This window comes from Ambystoma mexicanum, chromosome 11, assembly GCF_040938575.1.
Source record: "Ambystoma mexicanum isolate Mex_15411 chromosome 11, UKY_AmexF1_1, whole genome shotgun sequence".
NCBI classification, from domain to species: domain Eukaryota; kingdom Metazoa; phylum Chordata; class Amphibia; order Caudata; family Ambystomatidae; genus Ambystoma; species Ambystoma mexicanum.
Genome location: NC_090934.1, coordinates 63,694,099 through 63,710,225, shown reverse-complemented (window position 1 = coordinate 63,710,225; position 16,127 = coordinate 63,694,099). Strand labels below are relative to the sequence as shown.

Genomic DNA, 16,127 nt, shown 5'->3' with positions numbered 1-16,127 from the left:
AGGTGAGGTAGATAGAAAAGAAGGACACTCAGCATGTGAGTGGCTCTCGCCCAGCTCTGTGAGTCTCTCAGAATCACTTCTCTGTCACACATGTGAGTGGGCGGGGCCTCCGCTCTGTTGAGCCTTTAGTAGCAGAAAGGTCAAGGGCCAAGTGCCTAAACCTGCTGGCATTTCCGGGGCACACTCTCTAAGAACGGCCCCTGATTTATGGCCCTCTGTCTTAGTTCACATAGTATCAGCCACGTGTGCTTCCCTTGCTCCCCCTTTCCTAGAGACCAGGAGTGTTTGTACCCCTGATGCACCCCTTCTGAATTCCGATCTCCAAGCACAGTTGGATCCTGAACTAGTGCCTTCTATTTAATCAGTATCCTGCCAGATAGAGGTCCTTCATTAGGGGAGTGCGTAGCTCTACACGTGGCGTGCTCGTCTCCGAAGAGGAGGAGCTACCGCGCGGTCAATGTTGTGATCAGGCTTGATCATGCCTTCATCTTTCTGAGGTCATAAATTGAGTACCAAAATGCTCGCCCAGATGCCCATGGGCTTGTTGCGCTATATAAATAAATAAATAAATACAATTCGGAACAATGATGCCAATTTTCTGCCAAGTGGTGATGATATGCAAATGCTATCTTGTGCTTCTCCCCCTCCATATATGCATAGGTGCATATATGTTCCCTGCCCATTAGCAGGTCCCTTGTATTCTTTAGGAGGGCAGGCATCTTAAGGGCACCCATGGGAGAAAAGCTGTGTGCTTCTATTTCCTTCTGTGCATACATAGTCCAATTGTGCATTTCTTTCCAGCCGTACCCCGCACCAGTGCCACCCAGTGTAGCTCAATCCCGGAGCCCAAGCACGGCCGGAGGATCGGGAATGATTTTTCGGTGGGCGCTGTGATCCGCTTTGAGTGCAACCCGGGCTACGCCCTATTGGAGTCCCCAAATATTGAGTGTCAGACGGTACCGGGGGCCTTGGCCCAATGGAACAGCTCGGTGCCAGCCTGCATGGGTAAGTACCTGCTTGTGTGAGCTGTGTATGCACTGGGGGGTGGCCCTTCCAAGGATTGTACTGCCAGGCATCCTGTTCATATGTATCTTAGTGTTCCAAAAGGGAGCAGGATGGGTTTGCCTCCAAAGATAAGGAAGGGCTCTCTATATCTTAGACCATGTAACTGCAATTCCACACTGTCGACCCCCAACAAAGCTATTGTCTTGAATGAGATTCGGCCCCCGACATACAAAGTCATTTTCTTGAATGAGAGTGTGTGTTGTTGCTGGTAATACGGTCATTTTTGGAGACTGTGGTTATATGGGTTGTTTGCTCCCTGGGGGGTGGGGGTTTGGTGTGGAGGGGGCCGGGGCTTAATGGTGTGACCCCAGGACAGATCACGCAACACAGTTTCTCTTCATAGACCACAAGCCTGGTCATTTGCATAAAAAAGAGCATTATGGTTACATAAGAATAACCCACAATTTTACATTTGAAACATGTCTGATTCAGCAACAAACCCTTTTGAGCGAATAATGGAACTTGAACTTGGCTTTTATTAGTCATAATACTCACCCTAGCAAACATAATTCTGCAAATTGCAAGACATGTGAGTCTTTACATGTTCCCCGGTCCGGGAAAATGCAGGTAATTCTGGCACCACCATTTTTCCCTGACCGGGGAAAAACAAGTTTGCTGTTAGGGGCACACATCTACCAGCAGGCCTGACCTGCCAGTAGATCTGCCCCCTACCGGCAAATAAATCCCAGAATCACTGGCACCGGTACTAACGGTGGAGGCAATTCCATCAATCCCATCCATGGAGTCCAATGGAACTCCATGGATGGGAATTTACTGGCATCGATGCCACCCATAATACCCCAGTAATACTGGGGTGTCAGGCAGTGGAGCCGGCAGTGGTAGTTTCCATCTGAATAAACAGCAGGATACCGGTAAACCTGTAATGAGCCCCATATATAGCAATTTGGACAGCTGCTAAATAGTGTACGAGGCTTTGGCTGTTTCTGCATTCAGTCGCCTGTGAAGCGCGGGCTGCGGCTTTAGAACATGTCATGGCACTAGTCTAGCCCCTCAGCCTTGGGACACAGCAGAGCTCTGGCAGTGCTCTGTCTTGTTGCTCAGAGACTCAGGTTACCAAAGTTTCCTCTAGTCCTGTGCTTAGTGCAGTGCCAGAACGGAGCGATGTTCCTATTGCTTCCAGGTTGTTGCTGTCCTATTTTATGTTTATTGATCTGTATTTAGTCTTTGTAGCTCATGGTACTCATTAAAGGTTTACACGACCCATGAGGTTTTCAAATGATGTTGAATCTCTATCTATCTATCTATCTATCTATCTATCTATCTATCTATCTATCTATCTATCTATCTATCTATCTATCTATCTATCTATCGGTCTGTCTGTCTGTCTGTCTATCTATCTATCTATCTATCTACCCATCTATATATCTATCTATCTATCTATCTATCTATCTATCTATCTATCTATCTATCTATCTATCTATCTATCTGTCTGTCTGTCTGTCTGTCTATCTACTATCTATCCATCTATCTACAGCTCTACACTATCTATCTATCTATCTATCTATCTATCTATTATCTATCCATCTATCTACAGCTCTACACTTTCTATCTATCTATCTATCTATCTATCTATCTATCTATCTATCTATCTATCTGTCTGTCTGTCTGTCTGTCTGTCTATCTATCTAGTATCTATCCATCTATCTACAGCTCTACACTATCTATCTATCTATCTATCTATCTATCTATCTATCTATCTATCTATTATCTACGCATCTATATACAGCTCTACACTATCTATCTATCTATCTATATATATATCTATCTTTCTATCTATCTAGTATCTATCCATCTATCTACAGCTCTACACTATCTATCTCTCTACACTATCTATCTATCTATCTATCTATCTATCTATCTATCTATCTGTCTGTCTGTCTGTCTGTCTGTCTGTCTGTCTGCCTGTCTATCTATCTAGTATCTATCCATTTATCTACAGCTCTACACTATCTATCTATCTATCTATCTATCTATCTATCTATCTATCTATCTATCTGTCTGTCTGTCTGTCTGTCTGTCTATCTATCTAGTATCTATCCATCTATCTACAGCTCTACACTATCTATCTATCTATCTATCTATCTATCTATCTATCTATCTATCTATCTATCTATCTATATCTATCTATTATCTACCCATCTATATACAGCTCTACACTATCTATCTATCTATCTATCTATCTATCTATCTATCTATCTATCTATCTATCTATCTATCTATCTATCTGTCTGTCTGTCTGTCTGTCTCTCTGTCTGTCTGTCTGCCTGCCTGCCTGTCTGTCTGTCTGTCTGTCTGTCTATCTATCTATCTATCTATATATCTATATATCTATATATCTATCTTTCTATCTATCTAGTATCTATCCATCTATCTACAGCTCTACACTATCTATCTATCTATCTATCTATCTATCTATCTATCTATCTATCTATCTATCTTCTATCCATCTATCTACAGCTCTACACTATCTATCTATCTATCTCTCTCTCTCTCTCTCTCTCTCTCTCTCTCTATGTATTTTAAATGTTTATCATCCCTTGTCCCTTCCCTGTTGACCTGAGGGCTCTTTTAAACAGTATTTACTTCCGATATAAGCGCATAACAAGTGAACAATAAATAAATAAATAAATATGTAAATACATATGGAGATGCCTCTGACCGCAAATGCCTTTACCTCCGGTTGTAGGTGTTCCTAATTGAACTGTTCGGCCCAGTGGTGAGTTAGAAGAAGAACACAGATTCTCTGAGGACATTTTTGTCATGTGTTTATTAAAGAATGGAAAGAATGTCTCTCTTTCCCTATCACCTGTGTGTCCTGCCTCTTTACTAATTAAAGTGTTCATCCGTCCTGAATAAATGTCCATAAGAATCAGTCCACTAGCCAAAGCTAACCTAACTGACCTACCACTATTTTAATCAACTAAAGTCAGGAGAATGAACCCCTTCTCCTGGCAGTTGTGCTTTTGCACTTATGTTGTCTTCTTTCCAGAGATCTGATCAATGTACAGTCCTTAAATAGTCTCTTGTTATTCTCTCTATTAGTTCCTTTAACTCCCTTAGGGGATTTATTATCTACCCCCCCTCTTTGTTGGGGTTCTTCTTTGCTCTTGTCACAATCATTCTCTCTTTATTATCAGATTCTGAGTGTACTTGTATAAGGTCCTTTTCTCTGGGTTTTTTTTTGTCCAAGTTTTTATTGTTCCTCTTTTCCCAAGGTGGGTATTTCTTGTATAAGGTTTATCTTAGGGATCTCTCTGGTCTTTAGTTCCCAAGTATCTCTCTTCATTGTGCCCCACCCTGTCTCTTGGATATTGGGTGGTCTTCCCCTTTCCACAAGGTGTCAACACTCCAATTCTATTCCTTTCACTCGTGGTGCTTTCTGTATTTCTGATTACCACATTAAGATAGTCCACCCCCTGATGCTTGCCTGGTGTTCAGTGTGCAATAAAACAATACAAAATAAGATAAATGTTATCAACTTGTTTTCCACACTTTCCTCATTGTTCTGCGACAAGATTGTTTAAAACTTTTATAATAAGTCCCTTTTGTTACCCCGGTTACCTTCAGTATTGTAGGGAACGTCTCTGGTGCCGTAGGTACTTGGGATCTTGTCCTTCCTTTAGTTTGCTTTCCGTGATATCCGCTTCGTGTGTATTTCTGTCCCATGTTTTGGTTTCTCGATACTGCTGCCGGTCATCAGTTTGGTGCTTCCTCTCTGAGGTGGTGTCAGCGTCGTTGAGAGGGGAGCCTGCCCACCACGGCTGATTTGTGGTCCTGCCACCACCGATCTCTCCGGTCCAGCTGTCTCGCTCCCTGTTTCTATGTCATGGCAGGCTTCCAGCGCCTCGTACTTCAGCTCGAGGCAGTTCTTAACTGTGCATGCTTTGCCGTCTACATCAGCTCTGCATCCTTCAGGTGTTCTCTGTACAGGGGGATTCCCCTGCCAGTCTCTTCCTTCCTTACTTGCTCTGTCTCCCCTTGCCATCTCCTCTCTCTTCAATGTACTCGGCACGGCCCACTGGAGATTATGATTTAAAGGAACAGCAAGTCTTTCTCTTTGATAACGATATACACTTACATTATCTTCATCCCAATCCTTGAACTGTCAATGATTTGGTGTATTAGATAGTTCCATATAGGGCATCCCATCGCGGGCACCAGGGAGTTCCTCAAGGGAATGGGAGTCCTTGTGCCCAAAAGGGGGTGTCTGTTCCGGTGAGGTCACAATTGCCTTGGCCCCTAGGGAGGGTGTTGTGGAGTGGGCTCACCTCCCTAGCCTCACAGGGTCTGCGAGACCAATGCCCTTGATTCCTCACAGCCCTCAGACTTCTGCAAAACCTGGCATGTATACGCTAAGCTACATAATACTAATCTGCCATGTTCAGTCCGTAAAGGAGGGCCATGTTTCCATGGCGACGTGTGCACTTCTGCAGTTTTAGCTCGCTGGCTCTGCATAATGGCCATTACAGGCATTTTGCAGCCTTGGTGTTCCTGTAAAGTTTTACAGCCTAATCTGCTTTGTTGCCGATGGCGGTGTATCCTTTGAGAACTACACCTTTTTACTGACTCTTGGCAGTAAAGAACCGAGAACGCTCAGGTTCTCCCGCAGAGCAAAGCTGAGTGCCAGCTGAAATGTGCTACGCCTGGAGCCAGCCTAAAAACCTCAGAACTCTGCAACAAAGAGCTGGCCACACTACGTTGTGCAAAGATGATATAGGTGCAGTGTGCAATGATGGTTGCACCGCATTTTGCAAAGTTCAGCACCCTGGGGTGCAAATTGAGCTGTCATTGTCATTCCGCAGAGAGGGACACAATGCAGTGTGTGTGTGCGCACACACACAAGACATGCTGTGCAGCAACGGGCATGCTGCTGCACTTTGCAGATGGAACAGCACTTCGGCAACAGGATTTTTGGCGAAGCGCAGCTCAGCCTTGTTCCGGACCAATTCCTTCCCTGCAAAGAAGGGTGACCTGCGGTGTGAAAAGTGCTGCATGGGCAAAGCCTGGTGCAGGTGTAGTTGTCCACATTGCCATCCGTATCACAAGACACTGCACATCGAGTGTGCCATGTGCTGTCATGTGGGCACATTAAGGGCCTGATTCACAGAGTGTTTTCCAATGGGGTTTTGCCATTATAAAACGCTTCTGTGAATTAAGCGCTACGTGTTAGCGTGACTGCATTGATTGACCCAATGTAGGTTTGTGTCCTGAACATACTGATGAAAATGTGTGTGGTTTCTGATATGTGCCCATGGGGAGCTATGAATGTGCCAAGGCACTCGGGGCCCGATTTCAACAAGATACACCCTACAGCTGCGAAAAGCAGTCTGAGGGCCAGAGGTGTGGGTGGGGGGGGGGGGTTAATTATAATGGAGACAGGTGTGAGTTATTAATAGCTTCTGATTATCACGAGAAATGAAGCCACAGAGGAGATAAAACACTAAACATTCATTGAAAAGCTGTTTAGCACCGATCTATCTATCTATCTATCTATCTATCTATCTATCTATCTATCTATCTATCTATCTATCTATCTATCTATCTATCTATCTATCTATCTATCTATCTATCTATCTATCTATCCTAGGTTGTTATCTATCTATCTATCTATCTATCTATCTATCTATCTATCTATCTATCTATCTATCTATCTATCTATCTATCTATCTATCTATCTATCTATCTATCTATCTATCTATCCTAGGTTGTTATCTATCTATCTATCTATCTATCTATCTATCTATCTATCTATCTATCTATCTATCTATCTATCTATCTATCTATCTATCTATCTATCTATCTATCTATCTTAGGTTGTTATCTATCTATCTATCTATCTATCTATCTATCGATCTATCGATCTATCGATCTATCGATCTATCTACCTATTGATCTATCTATCCTAGGTTATCTATCTATCTATCTATCTATCTATCTATCTATCTATCTATCTATCTATCTATCTATCCGTCTGTCTGTCTGTCTGTCTATCTATCTATCTATCTATCTATCTATCTATCTATCTATCTATCTATTTATCTATCAATCTATCGATCTATCTACCTATTGATCTATCTATCCTAGGTTGTTATCTATCTATCTATCTATCTATCTATCTATCTATTATGTTCTTATATAGCACCAGTCTCTCATGGGCCTCAAGGTGCTCACAAGACAAATGCAACGAAAAAACAAAAAAACAGATGTCAGCAGGAAGATTATCAGTAAAAAGAGGGAGGGAGGGAGGGAGCTAGCCCAGGTCGAAAAGATATGTTTTAGGTGTTTCTTGAACTGTGTAGTGAACTCACAGCCCTTGAGAGTAGACAGGGGCTGATTCCAGAAATACGAAGCCCAGGCATGAAAGCCTGAGATGCCGATTATCTTTTGCAGGACGGAGAATATCTTTGTTTGAGCAAAGAGTTGACTGAAAAAAAGGAACTCTACGAACTCTGGCTGACTAGTAATTTGGGGCTTTGCCTGCTAGACAGTTATGAACTAACATGGTGCCTTTAAATCTGATTCTCACCTTGCTGACAAACAGTGACTGATTAAGCAGAGGAAAGCAGAGTAAAAGGCCACAGGGTGATAATAACGTCGCTGGATACTGCTAGAGTCTGAGGTGATGGCCTGCAGGTCCAGCAAAGAGAGCCTGTAATGGGCGCACTGTGAAGCACACATGTAATTCCCCAATATCAGGAAAACGTTCCTGTGTCTCAGCACTGCCAACATGGTGGTAGCTGATTGGAGGTCTCGATGAGGCCTGGGGCACATCTCAACTGAAAATGATTTTAAAAAAAGGGCCTGTCGCCACCCCTGCGTCTGCCTGTGTGGCATCGAGACGCAGAAGGGGTGCCTCGGGTGTCACTGGCCTTTATTTGCCTGTTTATGTGGCATGCTGGGAAGGAACTCTAAAGTTAAACCTTGCAGCAGGTGTGTTAGCCGTTTCTGCCCCAGGGCATGCTGGGACATTAAGATTAAACCATTCATGACGCAGTGTATGCTGGGACCATAATCACAGATCATTGCGGAACAATCATTTAATACGCCCTTCATGGGCCAGTGCAAGCTGGGGCTTTAGACATTCCACTTGGAGCAGTACATAGTTATGACACCCGTCACGGCCCAACGCTTGCCGGGAGCATGAAGATTGACCATAGAGTAGCAGCCATTTAATAAGCCCTTCATGGGCCGTTGCATGATGGGAGCACTGTGCTTGACGAAGCAGAGATGTAATGAGTCCTTTATGGGTGAGAGCATTTTGGGATGATGAGGACATTGACGGCACAGATTAACGAACCCGCAATGTCTCCGTGCATGTTGAAAGCACTTACATTGACTCCAGCCGCCACTTCTGTACAGTGAAATAGAGGAGGCTTTCTTCTATGTCACTGAATACAACCTGGAGAGGGAACTATAGAGTCTCCTTCTAGTGTAGATGGGCCCATTCTACTGGGCCTTTGACAAGGTACTCCCATCGCACTCACATCGCCTAACATGAATCATGGACCACCCTCCTCATCGAGTGGCCAATCAGGCTTGCCAGTTCTAGAACCCATGTCATCCCGTCCTCCTTTCCCTCTTTCCATTTTGACCTTCCATCCCTCGCCTTCATGCAGCCAACACTTGTCTCTGACATTCCATTCGGCACCCCCACATTCCTCTTCCTGGCCAGGAATCCTGTTTAAAAAATGTAATCTTTTGAAGAACCCTCCGCACTTCGAGGGTTGTCTTGAGCACTTCTCGAGTCCATCACGAAACCATCAGATGTCTAGTTATATTACCACTCAACAATGGACTAGACATTTTGCTGGCATCAGTTGTTGGTTGTTCCACAGATATTTGGAACCTATACATACAACCTATACCCCGCCCCCACACTTCCTGCTGCCACATTCACCTACCATCACACCTTACTCCTCTTTTCATTTACCCCTGAGACCGTGGTATATTTTACCCTGTGCTTGAGTACACTATGCCACTATTTGGAGAAGCATTGGTTCTGGATGAACACTAGGCTCTTAATGGATTACACAATTACACAATTACACAATTACACAATTACTTATTGGCTCCCACACGACTTGATGCTTGTGGAGGAACTTTGAATTATAGAGATATATCAGTGTTTTGCTCAGTTCTTTTTTTCTAGTAGTTCTATTTCAGTTTATTAAAACATAAACATATTAGCACTGCATTCCATATACAATTTTTCAGAACAGCATCTTCAGCAATACCTAAGAATTTCTCTCTTCATTAAACGCACTTCAACTTAATCTTCACTTCATAATTATATTAATAATATTTTAAGATTGTGAAGCACATTCTAAGACTCCCCAGGAAGCACTGGTAACGTTCCCAATACTCCTCTTGTTCCCCACATCAAGCCCCCAAGGACCTTCCTACTGGCAGTTTCATATTCTTTCTGTCTCCTATGTATCCCCACAAACAGTAGGCGATAGCACATGTCTAAACTCAGACTTCCCAAGGCCGCTGGCAATCCATCAATCTAGCCATCCATATCCTTCAATGCAAGGAAGCATTGAGCCCCAGCTGGGCAGTACTGAAGGAATAACAACCCAAGAGAAACGAGCATGTTGTGCAAGGAGTGCAGGAGAAGCTTCACGCTTTCTTCAGTCTCCGAAGCAATCCAGGAACTGCCCCACCGTGCCCCTGAGGATTGCCCTCGGGCCCTTGCGCCATACAGTGCCCATTCCACGTCTGCCAGCATACTTATCTCAGTCCCCCATGCTACCACCCTTAGAGGTTTCCTGTTCTTACAATTGTTGATCATCCAGATAGCCCTACCACGAGCCCCTTCTTGCATGTACATTTTCCAGCGTATGGTGTCGATCATGTCACTGAATTCGAAGAAGCACAGGATTTGGTGTAGTTGAATGTCCCCACCCAGCAAAAAGACCATTCCTTTAGCAGTCTCCACCCATCCATGTTCCATCTTCCTGCGACTTCAGCTCAAGCGCTGTTAGTCGGACCTTTCACTTACGCATTCCAGCATTTGCACCCATTGTGGGGTCCAGTGCACCCTGAAGCACACCATCATACCCTATCATAATGACGTTGACCATAGCGGTGTCTCCTAGCATGACCGTCAACACGTCAGCCATGACGGGAGCGATATCCAGTTCCCTGATCCATTCAACCCTGCATGTTCTAAAACAGTGACATCTCTTGCACCCCTCCTTTATCTTGTAAATCCTACTTGTCTACACCCTGGTCTCCACATAGGACAGTGTGAATTCCATTATCTTCGATCGCCCCGCCTCCCACACACAATCAGCAAGCGCGTCCCGTAGTTGGAGGCAGGAACAGAGATCATGTCGGTCTGGATCTCAGTCTCTCTTCATTCCAAGGATGGACTTTCTTCTGTTTGATACATATGGATGACTCTGCTGTGCAATCGCCTTCTTGATCCACGGCTCTCGCATCAGCATTTCCCCCTCCCCAATCTCAGGGCCGGTTCTCCAAGATAGGACCCGGGTTCAGTGTTCAGAATGTCTTTGTATCGTGTTTCCATTGCTTCTGTAAGACTGTCCTCAAATTCTGCACGCTGTCCAGGATTCCACCTTGCACCCAGAAGGATTGGTATTTTGTTGTATTTATAGAGCGCCATACGCCAAAGTGCATAACAAAAATAAAACAACTCTACACATCAAGTGCGATAAATTGAAATGACAACATCAGCAGTACCGTAAGTGGTCTTTATGATGACAGCAGAACTGAAGAAATCAAGACACGGAGCGAAGAGAAAGTGCGTCACAGAGCTTCCACGCAAGTAGTGAAAATGAACAAACAGGGGACTCGGCATAGGGAGGTTGAGGGGTGAGGAAATGGTAAAGCGAGAGAGACTGAGAATTCTTTGTTCTCCTCTCTCCTCCCGCCCTTACTTTTTTCTATGCACTTACTCTATCAGAATTGTCCCTGGGCCTAGTATGATAACAACAATTGTCTGTCTCCTCCCCCTTCCTTTACCTGTTTCCACCCCCCCCACACCCTCTCCAGCACTATCTGAAATGTTGTCAGGCCTAGTACGGTAGTCACCTGTCTGTTTCCTTTTCCCCTACAACCCCCTCCCTTCCTTATCTATGTCTTAGCTCTTGCACTATCTGAAATGTCGTCAGGCCGAGTACGATAGTTAATTTCACCTTCTTGTTGTTCATGGACATATAGGAATGCATTGTATTTTCTCTTGTTCTCTCCCTTGCCGTGAAGCGCCTTGAAGCACATTGTGTATAGGCGTTATATAAATAAACGATCATATCATATCATATCATAAAGAGAATTAAAGACAAAGCAAAGAAAGTGACAGAGCAGGCGGTATTCAAAGGAGAGCAAGAGAAGTGCTGTTAAGGCCAAGGAAATGGAGTCACTAGGAGATAGGGAGAAAAGAAGACAGACTTATGGATGAGTGGTGATTAGAATGTAGGGCGATCAGATGAGTAGGTGAAAAACCAATCAGAAGACTAGAGCAGGAGTACAGGCAGGACAAGATTCGAGATGAAACACGATTCTTAGTGGTATGGAGGAATAGTGAGAAATGAGAACAAAAAAGGGGCCAAAAACCAAACCATCTGAAAGACTGCATTGGAGAGGAAGTACTGGGGAACTTTGGCCAGACCATGAAACAGAATAGGTGCCACTTGAGAGATAAGAACTGAACCAGTTCAGTACAGAACCCCTGAAATGAAGACAGATAGAGCGGAGAAGAAGGGAATGCTTGAGGGCAAACGCTGCTCTAAGTTGGAGAAGAAATAAAAGAGAAGATTGCTTAGCAGAGAGAACAGAGTCATAAAAAGAGAAAAGGGCAGATCCCTGGAGAGCTGCCTTCAGGAGCACTGTGTGTCTTATCCGCTTCATCGCATTTAACTCAAAGATATTCCTGGCTTGTGACAACACTCAATATTGACGTTCCAGGTACTACTAGAAATTGTGCAAGGCAGATCCGACCATGTGGTACACATCACAAGCCGGTTCTTTGAAAAGTGGGTTTTTATGCTATCTCACAGGACACTAACTAACATGCTGTTCAGCCTATAGTGCATATATGGTAGAAGAACCATGTCCAACATATTTAGCATTATCAGCCCACTTGGCAGGATGTTAATAGTAATCAGACTGACTGTAGCCAAAACCGGTTAGTGCAGGCTCTTCCGTCTGTGTACATACACCGTTAGAGGTGCGTTAGGGGGATTCAGGTTTAGTCTCCCCATCTCCTCATAACCCTTAGGGATTTTTTTTTATTTTTTATTTGATTTGACCCCCCACAATCTCAATATTCCATCCTTCTAGTAACCTTTCCTTTGACCTCGCTGACATCTCCCTCACCTTCATTTGAGACCAGTTTCCTGCTTAGCCAGCTGTGATGAATTTGATTCTACCTCGCAGGAGTACAAGGATGTGTGAAGGCTACAATGGCCCAATCAACCCTCACACTTCGACAAAACAGAGCACAATAAGAAAGGTAAAACAGGGCCACTTAAGAGATAACGTTAAGAGATACACCTCCTTCAAAGTTTGTAGTAACGTTGGGCGAGGGAAGGATATACTCCCAAGAGGTGTGTGAAGGTAGTTTTGGGTGAAAGGATCAATTACAAATGTTTGAAATTCAATTGTTTTGAATTAAAAGGACCAGAAAAAAGAAATGAATGCACTTTTTTATTTCTTTTGATTTTATGGGGGGGGGGTCCCTCACCCAAACCCTGATTTTTTGGCCAACAACCACAAATTTAACCTATACCAAGGCCCAAAAAAAACATTTAAAAAAAGGCATTTGATCATTTTTTTTCGGTCCTTTTGAGTCGAATGTATTGTATTCAACCCTTTTGAATTCAACCCCTTGACTGGACACCTGTGAAGGTGAGCTACTCGCACCCAAACAACACACTATCGCAGTTCAAAATAAATTGAATATCCAATTGAGTTTCTATAAACATATGTACTTTACAGACCATCTTCAAGTATAATTATTATTAGATACTGTACAAAAACCCACCCCAAAGGAAGAACAGAGAAGATGCGACTTGCTGAGGAACGTAGCAGTTCCAGTGTGCTAGGAAAGTTACTAGCCATACAAAGATTGTGTTGTTGCTGAAAACAGGAGTGATTGTGACCTACCCAGTTTGGGAACATTGGATTGTGGAGGCTCAAGCAGCAGGTGGGCATCAAGTAGGGGCAACAGCAGTCACTCTATGCGCTCGAAGAGCATCTCTCAAGGATGCAGGTTTTGTGGTTTAGATCGGCTGCCAGAATCGAGCAGTCAATTTGGGCCTAGCAGGTGATGTGCTCATCTAGCGCACGATTCAGCGTTCAGCTTGTATCGAAGGTAAGTAATAGTTCTGGTTGGTGGTGGATCACAAAAGCCAGCATCAGCGCCTTCCCATTGGATCCAGGTGCAATGCACATGTTGTGACCAGTTTGGTGTGGTAGAACCTGGAACTTCGGCTTGTCTGGCCCTCCGGCTCCTGTGAGGACCACTCAGGGTTCTTGAGGACAGCAACAACCTTGTCCTTAGTTCAGATTCCCGCCAACACTTCCCACCTAGGAAGCTTGCTGGCAGAACCTAGCAGGGCACGCTGTGTGCTGGCTGGGTACCAGTTCTGCAGCTGTTGGACAAGACCTCTGAGTCTTTTATCTCCCTCTGTTCCCTGGGAGATGTTTAGGGGAGGGATCTTGCTTCCCTCTTGGAACACCTGGTCTTCCTTCACTCATGAAGCAAAAGATGTAAGGTAGAGTGTACATTCAGGCCCGGTCCAAATGAGTCCTTCTTACTCCTGTCAAAGTCGTCAGATGATCTGCTAAGTGAGGGGTTCAGCACTCTTTCAAAGCCAAATGGGCCCAGTGATTGGTGCTGGCTAAGCCTATTTCATTGGATCGATCCTGGGTCCCCAACAACAATCTTCTGTTATGCATGAGGTCAGGACCATTGTACTTTGGAATAGGACAGATAAGGGGTGACAACACATACCTACGTCCCACCCATCTTCCTGTCTGTTGTAGATCAAAGTGTCTCTCTGGTTAACTGAGCTCTCTGTGACTCTGTGATTAAAGTTCAGGTCTCCCTTGAGGTTTGTGCTGGGAGCAAACGTCCTGTACCCCCCAAATCACATCCTTCATCCCTCTGAAAGGGGTCTGCTCTGCAGGGACACCTGCTTTAACTGCTGGTCCAGACAGGCCATTCACTGCCTTTCATACAGAGAGGTGGGAACTATCTTCAAGTTGACACGTTGCATACCAAAGGGGTGTTAGCCCCGCCTTTCCTTTTGTCTGTTCCAGCAAACAAGCCTCTTCTCCAGGCTTGCCTTAATTATTCCTCAGTGCTATGTACTGCCACCAGCCGAATTAGATAAAGGGAAAGCAGATCCCTGAGGCCTTTAATATTTTAATTAGGCTGCACATGGCTGGAGGAAGGTGTCCCTTCCCCCTTCTTGAGTTGCTTTCATGTACCCGTGGCTGTCAAATTCCAGCTGAATATGACAGGGGAGATGGTGCATGTAGGCTGTGTCTACCTAGAGTACAGGTGACTATATGTTTCATGCAGGAAGCAGTTGAAATGTGCGTGGAATGGCCTCACACATTTCTTGGAGGATGATCTACCATCATTAATTTTCATTATTATCTCAGAAAGCTCAGGCGAGTCCACTCTCCCCCTGCGGATGGTCGAATTCCTCACACCCCATAACCCACCTTGTGTGGTTTCCAATAGTTGTGTGATTTTTAATGGTGTTTCCCTGCACAGTGCCCAATGTGTCCCTTTCTTGTTCTTCCTAAGGATTCACACTTCCGGTCCCACTACCATAAATGTCAACACTTCCCAGGTCATCAAACAAATGAAACCAACATCAAAATCTGAAGATGCATAGCTCTCAACTCAAACACTTTTGGCTGGTGTCATCCACCTTGCAATCAGCTGACTCATTGCTAAGCACCCTACACGCCCGTACACTTCAATGGGCTCTCCCCCACTATAAATCAAAATCTGGTGTTTTCACCCAGCCTGAGTATAGAAAGGGTTGAGAGCTATGAAGATGTGCTTTTAAAAAAGTTACTTATCGTCCAGCTGTGAGAACTCTGTTGGATAACAAACAGGAATTTGTCTCTGCAGGTTTTTCCTTTGGAGTGTGGCTTTGTCACATGGGGTGCAATTTAAATACCTGCATGGCATGTTCATCAAAATGGCTGCTGCCAGGTCCTGCAGGTTTGCAGGGAATCTTGGGATTTAGAGTTTGAAGCAGCTTCTTCTTTCTCTTTTGACTTGTGAGGCGTCTATAGAGGTGATTTGTGATCATAGTATTTGTTAACAAAACCTCAAACTAGTCGGAGGAGGTTGGTCACAAAGTGGGTTTAATCAAATTGTTTTGGCAGCATGTGTTCTGACCCTCCTGCGTCTTGTTCAAGGAATGTGGTGGGTATGTAGCACATCAGTGTGGTCGATGAGCTCTGAGTAGGTAGAAACTTGGTGGCATGCGACCCTGACTGCCCGGATGGCCTTCTGCTAACTGCTGAGCTTTCACGGCCATCTTTCGAGGGTTTCCTCTAGTATTTCCTGTGGCCTGGTGTTCTAATACCATGATGACCCCGTTTGCATATGATGTTGGTGGGCCAATGTAACGAACTATGTCAAGCCTAACCCTCTCAAAGAGTGCCCCGACCACTGAAAGTCGAAGTAGGGGCCCTGTTACCTGTTCTCAGACTTGCCACATGGATGTCAGGTGAGACAGATTTTGTAGCAACAGTCTGCATGGACCCACAAGTTAGACCAGTAGAAGTTAGGAGTTAACCTCTGCAAAGTTGGCCACCTCCAACTTGTCCTGTCAAAGGCACATTGATGGCTAACTGTATCGATGTGGAGGGTGGGGTGGTATCCTTACCTTCAGGCTCAAAGCCCTTCAGAAATATGTTGGCTTTTAGTCCTACCACCTTCCACTGCCTGGGCTTTGCTACTCTTCTGCAGATCACCCACCAGAGACTTAGCCTAAAAGGACGGGTCAGTTTTAGAGCACTGCTGTTTGTAATGCTCATCCGGTCAC

The 16,127-nt window shown here is 44.6% G+C and overlaps 1 protein-coding gene across 1 annotated transcript in view; it reads left to right on the top strand.

Moving 5' to 3' along the window:
* Positions 1-16,127, top strand: part of CSMD2 (CUB and Sushi multiple domains 2) — a 2,010,406-nt gene that overhangs the window by 1,674,396 nt on the left and 319,883 nt on the right. The window contains exon 34 of the mRNA XM_069622557.1: positions 802-1,005. Coding sequence (XP_069478658.1) covers positions 802-1,005 — 204 coding nt within the window. The remainder of the gene's footprint in view (positions 1-801; positions 1,006-16,127) is intronic.